The sequence below is a fragment of the Buceros rhinoceros genome, unplaced genomic scaffold (assembly GCF_000710305.1).
Source record: "Buceros rhinoceros silvestris isolate BGI_N320 unplaced genomic scaffold, ASM71030v1 scaffold34995, whole genome shotgun sequence".
Lineage (NCBI taxonomy): Eukaryota > Metazoa > Chordata > Aves > Bucerotiformes > Bucerotidae > Buceros > Buceros rhinoceros.
Window position 1 is genome coordinate 9789 of NW_010414010.1, and position 12082 is coordinate 21870.

General features: G+C 44.0%; 1 protein-coding gene across 1 annotated transcript in view; it reads right to left on the minus strand.

Moving 5' to 3' along the window:
- Positions 1–11612, minus strand: part of SMARCE1 (SWI/SNF related, matrix associated, actin dependent regulator of chromatin, subfamily e, member 1) — a 13663-nt gene extending 2051 nt beyond the window's left edge. Inside the window, exons 1-7 of the mRNA XM_010136956.1 lie at positions 11568–11612; positions 8531–8635; positions 6420–6500; positions 5182–5313; positions 3458–3629; positions 1193–1365; positions 3–16 (exon numbers count right to left, since the gene is read on the minus strand). Coding sequence (XP_010135258.1) covers positions 3–16; positions 1193–1365; positions 3458–3629; positions 5182–5313; positions 6420–6500; positions 8531–8632 — 674 coding nt within the window. The 5' untranslated portion in view covers positions 8633–8635; positions 11568–11612. The remainder of the gene's footprint in view (positions 1–2; positions 17–1192; positions 1366–3457; positions 3630–5181; positions 5314–6419; positions 6501–8530; positions 8636–11567) is intronic.
- Between the last annotated feature and the right edge of the window lie 470 nt (positions 11613–12082).

Genomic DNA, 12082 nt, shown 5'->3' on the forward strand with positions numbered 1-12082 from the left:
CAGCCTCCAGTTTACGCTGGAAATTAAAACAAATAAACAGTCAGACCCTTACTGGGTGGTCATCTGGAGAACTGGCCAGAGTTTACAGCTACATACAAAAATAGTTAGACCAGTATTTGAAAATACACCCATATGTGACGTAAACAGCCTTACACCTTCCTGGATCTAATACCCAGTAGCTAAGGTCATACTGGAAAGTACGAACAACAATTTACGCTGGAAATTAAAACAAATAAACAGTCAGACCCTTACTGGGTGGTCATCTGGAGAACTGGCCAGAGTTTACAGCTACATACAAAAATAGTTAGACCAGTATTTGAAAATACACCCATATGTGACGTAAACAGCCTTACACCTTCCTGGATCTAATACCCAGTAGCTAAGGTCATACTGGAAAGTACGAACAACAAACAGGTCTGTGCAGCAATTCAGACTGGCCAAGCATATTATAACTGAAAACCAGTATGTTCCTGAGGTGAATCTTCCAGCATAAAATCTACCCCTTTTCTTTCACAACACACTCCACAACAATTACATCCTCTAATGCAGAAAGACCACGATTCAGAGCCAAGAAGAGATACCAACCGCCTCCACCCTATGAATCTTCTCTTGTTAATTAAAAAAAGCAACAAATCTCTAACTCTGGTGTCTTGGTTTTCTTCACCTACATGTCCATGAACTGTGCTGACAGGGTTCTTTTGTTAACGTGCATGTTTGGAAAATAAAGGCACGTGCCCAAAGCCAGGGAAAGGTGCAAGTGTGGCCTCCTCAGACTTCCCTGTATGCATTTAACTTTCAATGAAAAACGCTACAGTTGGGAGGATTTAGTGTAATAAAGCATCGTTACAAATGAGACGATGAGTCAGAAGCGACCCCAAAGTCACCGCTCCAGTGGTACCTGTCAAACTGAAGACTCGCACTGCATACAGAGGGTTATGCGGAGCAATGAAGAGCTGTGAAATTAAGATACCCTGAGGAACAAGCCACAGTTTAACACGACTCTCAGTAACAAAACAGCACAGACGGTGAAGTCTCACATCTCGCAACTGCCAAGACAACCCAGAGATTAGCTACTGGAGCACACACAACATTGACACCCAACAAGAAGAGTCATGCAGATGATCCGATCCGAGACTTGGAGTACAGCCCAACACCATTATGTTTCAGCTGCCTTTGTATCATTTCTCTTTACCTGATGAACCATTAAGGACTGAACCTGGCGTTTAAGAACTTGCATTCGAGCTGTAGTGACAACAGAGCGGACATCGGGCACCACGCTCTCGCTCAGAATCTCACTGATGAGACGGTGGTTTCTTTGGAACCGCGCTGTGGCTGTGTGCTTCATGGAAAACCCATCATCGTAGTCTGAAACAAGAGGTTTAAGTGTAACCGCTCTAGTTCCACAAACGGAGTACCACATCTAATGACACCGTACCCACACTACCACTCATTAAAAACAAATTAAAAACCCCAGCAGCAGTTGCTGTCGTGTCACAAAGTTCACACTAACACATATGGAACATCAGGTAATCGTTAAAAAAGGCAATGGGGACAAACACCATTTCCCCCGGCCCAGCTCTAATAGCTACGGCTTTACACCCACCTCCCACCGCTCTGAAATCTGCACTGACTCTGTTACTGCGTTGCTTTCCACATTTCCAGAGTAAGGGGGACTATTAATACACCAAATACCCCCCCCCCCCAAACATTCCTGGTTACTCATGTTAGCAGAACAATAACTGGAGAGTGACTCCTCTATAACTAAGCTGCGTAGCACTGGTCAAAAAAACTCTTCTGAAACGGGAAAGGGAGGAAAGCAGTGATACAGGTGCGTTCATCACTGAAATTCATGGTGAAGCCTTAGAAGTGTTCAAATAATTATTTCTTTTTAGTAATTGCCATTCTCTAAAGAACAGTTACTGAAAACTGTATGTCAGGAGAAGCAGCACGTGGCTCAAGTGCTGGTCTCCTTGTAAGCTTCTTGCAGAGAAAGGAAACTAAAGGACACCCAGCAGGAACTCAGTCCTGCCTGACAGGCACCTGGAGGACTGACTACAAAGACCAAAGAATATTTCAGGTCAAGGATTTTTTTTTTCTCTGATTGAATTAAAAGAGCTTCCAATTTATGGCAAGACACCGAGCTTTGACAATTTTAATCTAGTCACAGAATTTAATGTGAACTACGGCATGGTGGACTGCGCTAGGTACTCATTTTGAAAGTAACATTCAGTTCGATGCTACAAAGCAGAACAAAGCCACCTCCTTTCCTGTATCTAGCAGCACTCAAAAGCTTCCAGCCCATAGCAGACAGAAGCCTTCCTATTTTGTCTCCTTTATTTCAAAGTGTAACGTTAAAATTCTCATTGCTGTCTGATTAAAAGCAGTGAAAAGAGAAAAATAGTGGGGAGACGATTTGCAGGAGACAAAGGAGTATTAAGCAAACGGGTCCCCCTGAAGTTGTGCCTTTGTCCTCTTAGTTAAGATTCCTTCTACGCTCAAGGTTCTTGATCCTCATGACACACAGGGTCAGGCAGAAACAATGTTTCTGTTGCACAGAGTAACTGACTGCTTTGCCCCAGATGTAAACGGGTGCAGTCTGGGGCCCAGTGCAGCTGGTTCTGTCCCAGCACATCTGGCCCAGGCAGCACAGAACAGATGTGAAGACCCCAAATGCCAGCTCCTCCAACAGCAAGTATCTTCACATACATTTTGCACTACCTCCCACTGGGGTGAGTGCTGCTTGTCACGAGCTTTATCTCAAGGGTGTGCTTTTACAAGGGGGAAGAAAAAGAAAAGGGTGTAACTGAGTACATTTTTCACCCTCAGGTTTCAACAAGTTCTTGCTCATGAATTCCAAAGCAGCCATCAGGTGTTTGAGGGAGTTTTCCCACTGGGTGGGGTGCCTTTCCTTGCAGTCTAATAAACTTTCAGGATCTTCTCATCAACCTGTCAACAGCAAAGCGAACTGGTTTGCTAAACAATCTCGAGTGACAGCTGTTGAACACGTCCCAGGCTCAGGTGCCGTTAGCGTACCAGAGCTCTGCCTGTGAGAATTACCTGCTTCTGGCAACAAGGCACAAAACGCCATTCACGCTGCATTAAGCTAGTGCCGAGCCTTTTACAATGCGGATGTCGCAGCCATTACAGAGCTTTAAGCAGATCTTATTTGTTTTGACCTGTAAGCATGACTCCACACATAACTGTGGGTTGGAGTCATTTCTGCCACTGGCTTGTCACCTCGGTTCTTGGAAACAAGACAAAGTCAGCTGTCAGCTGCATGAAATAAAACGTGATAATGAGAATCGGTATTAAAGGTACCACACCAGAAAGGAAGTCGGGGTGAGCTTGTGAAAGTTGCACAGGGGTAGTTTTCCGTGTCTGGGGTCCGTTTCTCTGCACTCTTGGTCCTGCAATGAGACTGTCCCACTGGACAGGCACACAAATCCCTGCCGCTTACCGTCGGGATCTTCTGCTGGCTGGATACTCATGTAAGGTTCACCCTTCTCCATACGCGACTGTCTCTGCCGGCTTTCTTCTTCCAGCGCAGCCTCAGCGCGACTTTTAGCGTTGATGTAGGCGAGGTACGCAGGAGAGTTATGGTAGGCCTTCATGGACTCATTGTACTCTATCTGAAACGTGACCAATATGGTTTGATTGCACCACTGGACATTTCAGACCTGACACACCTGCAGCCTGTCCACTCAACTGCTCATAGACAGACAGAGCTGCCATCAATCATCTGGCTGACACACAAATGACCATGCTCTCTCCATCTTTCTTTTACAAAATACAGCTTCTTCCACAGTCATTCGTGTTCTAGAGCACTGGCTGGGCCTTTAGGTACATTTCAGGGTTAGTATCTGACACGAGTCTTACAGTAGCTTTGTCTTCTGAGATTTAAACACCTCAGAACAAGGCATTTATGATCAGACAAATTCTGCTAAGACTAAAAAACAAAGAGTTAACTTAAAATATTCTCGGTAAGTCTCTGGAGTTCTAACTAGATCATTGGTTCCGATTTCTCCTCTTTCCTTATTCCGGTATGTCATGAACCAGTTTTCAGAATAACTTATGATTTTTCCGTTCTTTGATCCGTCCCAGCACTGGGATGATACAGAATGCTGCAGCCAGACTACTGTCTCCTGCTGGTACCAGGAGTGCACCACTACTTACACCTTCTTTGAAGTGTTTTTCTCTTTGAATTGCTTGCTTTAATCTCACTGTCAGGAATTTGCATTTCGTGCAGTGATTTGAGATATCTCCAATGAAAAACAAGATATAATCTACAATACTGTTAGAAGTACCTAAACGTCTTGTTTTCTTTGTGATTAGGACTGGAATCCTTCTACCTGCACTGTAAAAATAGAAAGCAGATGGCCCCTGCCCCAAGGAGCTTACAATCTAAACACCGTTACCAAGTTAAAAAATAGAATTCCTTGAATTTTTTTTTCTTCCCAACTAAGAGCATCCGGGTTGAAGCACTTCTCTACTGACTTGGAACACAAGCAGCTCAAATTGGACCAGGTTATACACAGCCTCAGATGCCCACCAGGTTTAAGCACAACACAGCAGCTGGACAATTCTCTTTGTACCTCAGGATCACAGTCACAGTCTTGTAAAGGTCCTCAGCACTTACCAGCCTGGACACACGAGGCAGCTGTCACCTTTTGTCATTAAGAGCAATAGAAACCAAACCACAAGAAAACCCTACAAGTGGTAGCATCGTTCTATTAGGAAACAAAACACTACGTCATAGCGTGGAGTTACACCAGATCACACCACAAACACCAAACCCCACGTGACTGGAAGTCTTTTACGAACCCGTTCACGACAACAGCGGTAGTTGCAGAGCACCAGTTTTGAAAGAGGGTTTTGGTGTTGAGACAATCTTTTCAATACTGATGTTGTACAATCAAATCCATTCATTAAACAGTTTAAATCGACACTCAATTATAAATACTTCATTTTGAATTAGGTCTAAAAACTGACCAGTCACAGTTGATGTACAGTTATTTTAAAAAAAAATCTAAAAGGCGTGTCAGGACATACTTCCATTTAAGTTACATACAGGGGTCTCGTGAGTGCCTCAGACACCACTGCATGGGGAAGATGAATTTTTCTTCTCAGACCAGTTCCTAGAAGAATCAGCTGTAATAAACATCCCAGATTTCTTCCATTTACCTTTTCAGCTTCATATTCATTCAAATACTCTTGCTTCTCTTCATCAGTGAGATCTCGCCACATTCCTCCAATAATCTTGCCAATTTCCCATAACTTCAAATCAGGATTGGACGCCTTCACTTGGTCCCAGACCTTAACAGAAACAGCTGGAGCTTTACTAATGATATCTAAATACTTCCAAATTACACATTTTATATTGTCATCTCAGTGTTCTTTCTGGAATCACCACGAAAAACAGGACTAAGTTAGGAACGAGTCTGGCTAAACTATCTCGAATATTTTCTGGGGCAGGAAGTCAGTAGGAAGCCATCTACTGAAACAGGCAATTGCGGAAATGGCTTTGGTTTCATGAGAATAGTGCCTTTAACCCTCTTAATGCTCTTCTTAAATGCACATCGCTGCATCTCTGGGAAAAAAAAATGCTACTGAGTAAACACATCCAGCAGTAGATTATGATAAAGAGCACTGAGCTTTTCAGATCAGAATGTTACATTTCAAAATACTTTTCAGTCTTGCTGATCAATTGGAGTTCCAACAAGTTCTGACTCCACCAGAAAAGTTTCTAACTTTATAGGGAAAAAAAAAAAAAGGAGAGCTGCCAGTGTTATGTCTTGCTGCGTGACTTGACTTTTTTTTTGTTGACGGTTTTTTGCCTAAGACAGACATGCTGGTAAAGATACTTTACCAGAAGTGGAAGAAACTCCTTCTGGCTCACCCGCTTCAGACACGCTGACTTGCCCTCCCCATGCCCCATCAGATTTCAGACTCCACAAGAGTCTCTCTCCTACTTTCTGTCAAACAGTTCATAGAAAAGCGAAGTAAACGTTGCCACAGGCTAGGGTGGTGAAGAACATGCAAAGTCCACTCATTGCTACTCTTCCGTCCAGCTACAGCACTGTACCAAGCCCAGTATACTGCAAGGAATACTTCCTTTATATAAAAAAGTTCTGTCAGTAAGTCACAGGAACTTCTGAATGTGGCAGGGTGGATCCTGGTCAGCAGAGACAGCGGCAGTAATTATCATTTTAGAGAAACCTCTTCCCCCCAGAAATTGTATGAACAGGCTAGTGCTGCCTTTATTCTGAAGGGCAACGCATCTGTACTTTACAGTTCCCTTAAAGGAATGTGCAGGCTGTTAGAAGTCAAAGTTTAGAAGCTGAAACTAAGATAATAGCAATTAATTGTTAGCACATACGATCACTAACGTTTATTGTTACGGTTTGGCACTGTATACCCACCTTCCGGCTGTACCTCATGTAGGGCATCAGGGGCTTGTCTGGGGGTTTGGGGGGCTTTGGAATGGTAATGCCAGAGGAAGCCTATAAAAGAACCAACAAATCCATTCGTTAACGTGATCACTGGGCAGTTGCTACACACGCTAATTCTGGAAAACACTAATTCTTGCGCAGTTAACACAACGCAACCACACCCCCCACCCAGAGAAACAAGCAACGTCACCAAAAAAATCCCCCGAACTGTCAGCAAGGACTACCTAGAGCTGGTCCTCACAGTAACGTTTTTAGGGTTTAAGTTTGTCCCTCTATCTCTAGGTTACAGAGCATAACTAGGTAACTCTTCAAAAGGGCTCCACATTCTTAAAACCGAAATAGGCAGCTCAGAAACGTACGTGGAAACACCAATTAAACCACTCCCCATGGAAACAACCTTATGCAACCGAGCTGCACCCCACTGTCCAAATCAGCCTGCAACCCCCTCCTGTGCTCCCCTCGTCCTTCAGGTTTGCACACGGCCAAGCACATTGCTCGCGCTCAGCCGGGGACGCTGAGCACCGACTGCTGCTGATGGAAGATGCTGCATCCCCTCTTGTCCCCTCAATCTACAAAGCACCGGCCGGGGTTTGCTCCTAGAGCAGTGCAGAAACATCACAGTCCCTGAGAACTGCAGGTTCTGAACACCCTCACTCTCGAGCGCTTACACAAGCACTTCCATAAAAATATAAAACAGTTCCAAGACTTTTCAGGCCTATGGCCACAGAGGAGCAAATACTTGTTTGGCCAGGAAGGCTCATGCTCTTAGGATTCAGCTTTCCAATTTTCCTCTTGGTATTTTTTTTGTGTTTTGCTGAATTTATGGAGCTCTATGGAACAATGCATACAGAACTGTGTATAAATAATGTACATGAGGTATATGCATTACCAAAATGTATACACAGATACACATACAGATGGATCGGAAAAACATTAACGGAAATTGTTTAATGCTTTTAAATTAAGAGGAGTTTAAAGACACCATACATATACCGATATATGCATGGCCAAAAGGGCTGCGTATGCTTGTGACATACAGGAACAATGGACGTTCTCAGACAAAACCTGACTCCTTGTACAGGGACGTTCAGACAGTGCGTTCAGCGGAGTTCCAGCTCGTACGGGGAAATGTTTTAACAAACCAGATGAACTTCGTACGTGAAGTTTGAAAGACGGTTTATAGAAGACAGGCATAAAAAGAGTAAACTTCATTAAAAGCACCGTATATTTGTTCCTTGAGAAATCCTTTTATTGTTCTAAACTAATCAGATGTTTTGAGGTAAGAAGTTTTATATGAAAAACTGAAGTTACAACAATTACAGAAACTTTTTAAAAAAAATCAGGGATTTGCTCTATTTCTGTGGTGTTAGTTACAAAAATGTTACACTTGCACAGTCTGTTCCTGTTCCCTAACTGCATCCAGCGCTCGGGACTTTGTATTTGGAAGAGCTGTCACCTCGATCTCATCACCTGACTCGATCTCACTTGGTTCCATGAAAAATGAACCTAACAGCCATTTTCCACACACTAACAGAGTACACAAGACCTGAAAGGATTCTACTTATTATCATCATCATCACACTTTTGAAAAAATCATCTCTGAACTTGGGGCTCTGCAGCAGGTATTACCAGACTAAGGCTGGAAAGAAAAATAAAGGCTTGCGTCTCTCGTGTGGCTCAACGGTATGACGCAACTACTACCAACCATCTCCAGTTTGCAAAACGTTCTTCCTTATTTTTGTGCCAATAAACCTCAATAAAATGAGCAGTTCCCTCCCTCCAAGAATTTGCACCCACGCTACAGATCTCCCTGAGTGTGGTCACTGAAGACCACAGTCTCTTTGCGGAGTTCCGCATCACACACGATTACCACGGTTTTTCCTCTGCTGAATAGGTCCGTTTTCCTGCAAAAGGTTTCAGAGCGGAAGGGAAGGGGGGTAGGGGTGGGGAAGAAGAACCAGAAGTACTGTTTTGTTTCTCTAAAGAAGCGGCAGCAGGCAAGACTCGGAAGAACCTAACTCTAAAGCCATTTCTGGTCAATCCTGGTGTTTGCCGGATGATGTAATAGTTGATTCTCCTACCGTGACCCGGCTGTTGGTGCCCGGGTTCCCTCCCAGCCTGTAGTTGTTGTAGGCCAGATGGCTGTATGGATTGTATCCCACAAACCCTGGTGTGCTGGGCATTTGCTGATGGAAACAAATGAGACAAAAACACGAATGAGAAATGAGCTCAAACGAGGAAAACACAGAAATGAAAATGAACTGCAATATGGCATGCAAAAGCAACCAGAGTTTAAACAAGCAAATGAGGTGTAGCAGTCGGTATCTTCTCAACACACACCTTACGCCAGTGCAAACCTATTAAGGAAACAGGATTTTTAAGCAACGCGTCACTACCAATTTCTGTCTGAAGCTGGTGATTTTATTTCTCTTAAGTGAGCGTGCATCTCATTTAAACAAGTATTCTGTAAACCCAGCTCGCGGCTAACAAAATCGTCCAGTAAGCCACCAAGTACTTCAGAAAGGCTCTTCTGTCCAAAGGGTTAAGCTGAAACGGCAACACAGTAAAGGGGCAGAAATCCCCACTACCAACATTTACTACACCAGTGAAAATCCCTGCCTGCTTTTCTTCCTGTCATTCTCCTGTCCAACAAATATTATACTGTCAATAAACAGAAGAAAACCCATCTCTCGAAGCACCACTACCAGTATCTGAGGATTTTCCTGGTGGTTTTCAAAATTTCAGTCTGCTGGGGCGCTGGGAGAGGCCTGTTCAGAGACCGCCTCCTGCAGCAGGCAGGCTGCTGACCAAGAGCTGAGGAACCGCTGCTGTAGAAGATCTACAGGCTGGAAGCTATGAACTTGTCTTAACCGATCACAGAATCCAAGACAGTTTAAGACGTTACTGAATGTATTTTCATTCATCCCTGAAAGTGGATCGATTCATTCTCACCCAAGTACTGTAGAGAAGAAAATGCAGTTTCTTTACAAGCCCTTACCTGTCATCTACACACTGCCCTGGGTTCCCCTCCTCCTGTGAAACTGGCTCCTGGCTTTTCCCCTTACCCCACACTTCCCAATTAAATTTTGTTGGAAAAAAATGGTTCAATTATTTAGCAGTAATCGTAATGAAGTGCTGACTGTGGTGGTGCTGTCATTCCCCTGGGATTCATGATATCCTGTAGTGTTTCTAGACAGTAAGCGTCACCCGCAGCGTCCCACTCTTCAGTAGCACTTTAGCCCCAATAAGAAACGCATGTTCCAATGGTCTTTGAAAGTGACCTGCAGCCTGGACCCATTCTGGATTCCAGTTAAAAGATTCTGGAAAGAGGTTCAGGACTCCAAGAACCCAGGTATGACAGGTACAAACACTGAATAACCCACAGGCTGAACTACATTAACGAGTACATGTAAACCCACTGTAGTTCATTTCTAAATAGAGAGAGTAAAACTCTCCTTTAACAGCCAGTCTTCAAAAACATATTTTAGTGCCAAACACTTTAAACTCCGTCACAGCAGCTGATTATTGCTCTGTCTGTGTGCCTGTGAGCAGGGCACACCCCCCCCACTTCATAATACTGACACCATCTTACTGTGTTATTACCATAACAACAGGTTTGACTGTTAACTACTCCTCTTCAGTAAAATCGGGTGACAATTGTAACCTCCATCTGCTTAATTCTTTATTTCTGCAAGACAGGATTCAGCGTTACAAGGAACTACCTTGCACAACGCAGAGCGTTTTTAGTTCAGCTCCAATACTGCAGTTACTGGTATTCTGTGACAGTAGGAACTGGCTGTGGAAGAACAGGCAGGTTATTCGTCTACTTTTATGACTTGCACTCACGGAGCACAAATCGTCATCTCCTGAATGTATCAAACACAACTAACACAGGAGATGCTGGAGAACAGGTAACAGATGGCACCGGTGGCAGTTTGAAAGCCGTTCTGCATCCCCTGCTGAAAAGCAAAGAATGAACCGCGCCAACACGTGCCGTTTAACACCACCCACATCCAAGCTGCTCCCAGAGGAACCCCACAGCTCCCGATGCAGGAATCCGGTCTCTGAGCGGGTGCCATTGTGATCCTTCTAACACAGGCACAAGTTTAAGTTGTGTACAAAACAAAAACTGAACCAACCATGCAAATGAAGTTTTATTTATGTAACTTCGTAAGATTGTCACTTCTGCTCACACACGATAGCATTTCCAGGCCTCTTCCAGTGTAACGCATGGCACAGCAGATGGGAAGGATCACATTTACTTCAGTCCCATCCTGCAGGTTTCACCCCAGAGGGAGATCAGGGACACCTCACTGGGTAACAGTTCTCAAATTTTCCCTGGTAAAAAAACCTTCCCTACAGCATCTTCGCTCATTCCTCTGCACAAGACTTATTTCCTCAGGGGAGCATGTTACCCCTAAAAGGCGTTAGAAACGGGGATGCTGCAGAGCTGCACTTGCTTTCAAACGCTCCCCTGACCACGGCGTGCTGGTATTTCAGTTCCTTTCCGTACACACGCCAGTGCAACCAGACCCAATTCAAAGCTGCTGCCCATGTTCTCCTCAGAGTCACTCCACACTGGAAGTTAAATATTTGTCACGCCACAGACTCCACAATACCAGTGGTTTCAAGAAATTTGAGTGAGCCTGGCATCAGGACTGTGTCACTATCCTGACCCAAGAGAACAGGATTTTGTATACTCGTGCATCCCACTGCAAACCAGCTGGGTACAACAGCAACGTGAAAAGGTGCACCATTAGCCTGTGATCTGGCCACCAGCTGAGTGGGAAGTTTTGGAATTAAATATGCCGGTTTGTTCTTAAATATTCCAGTACACTGTTGCAACCCCCTGTGAATAATTTTAGACCAACTGACTGCTCACAGAAAATTAAGTGTTTGCAGGGTCTCACCTTAAAGGTAAAACAAGTTTATTTAGCTTCTTTCATAAGCTGTTTAAAAAAAGAAGATTTAAACATTGCAGATCACGCGAACGATGAAATACAACTAGTTTGTGTTTCCGGTACGGGAAGGTGATGTAACTCCGTAATTCGTGCTCTGGGAAGTTACTACAGTCTGCATCACCAGCTCTGTGTTAATGAGAAAAATCGCTATACTTACGGTTGCAGGAGCTGGGGTAGGAGGTGGGGCATAAGACGGCCTTTCTGTTAAGATATAAACGTAAGCAAGTTTTTTGTGTGTGTGAAAACTTGATTGAATTCTTTATAAGGCATCTGCTGCGGCAAACATTTTTCATCGATTTACAAGAACAACTCAGAAATCCTACTCTCAAAGACTTTGCATTTTGCCACTGAAGAGCATAAAGCAAAGGACACAAGAGAGAAAAAATTAAGACCACACCACTGCTATATCGCTAGCCTTTTATTTAGGCCTAAGACTGAAGAATGTCAAATCCATTTACATGCACATCAATTAAAAAGCAGGTAAGAAAACCGGAGCGAAACAGGAGGAGGAGAAGCTGCGATACTGTGCTATTTGGATCGCCTACGAAAACAATACACCGGCAGTCAGCCACAGCAGGATTTAAGGCCAAGAGTTTGGTCAGAAATGACCACACTTCGTATCATTCCTCTTAAAGCAAGGAGTAACAGGACTATCCCACAAACAGGTTCTGC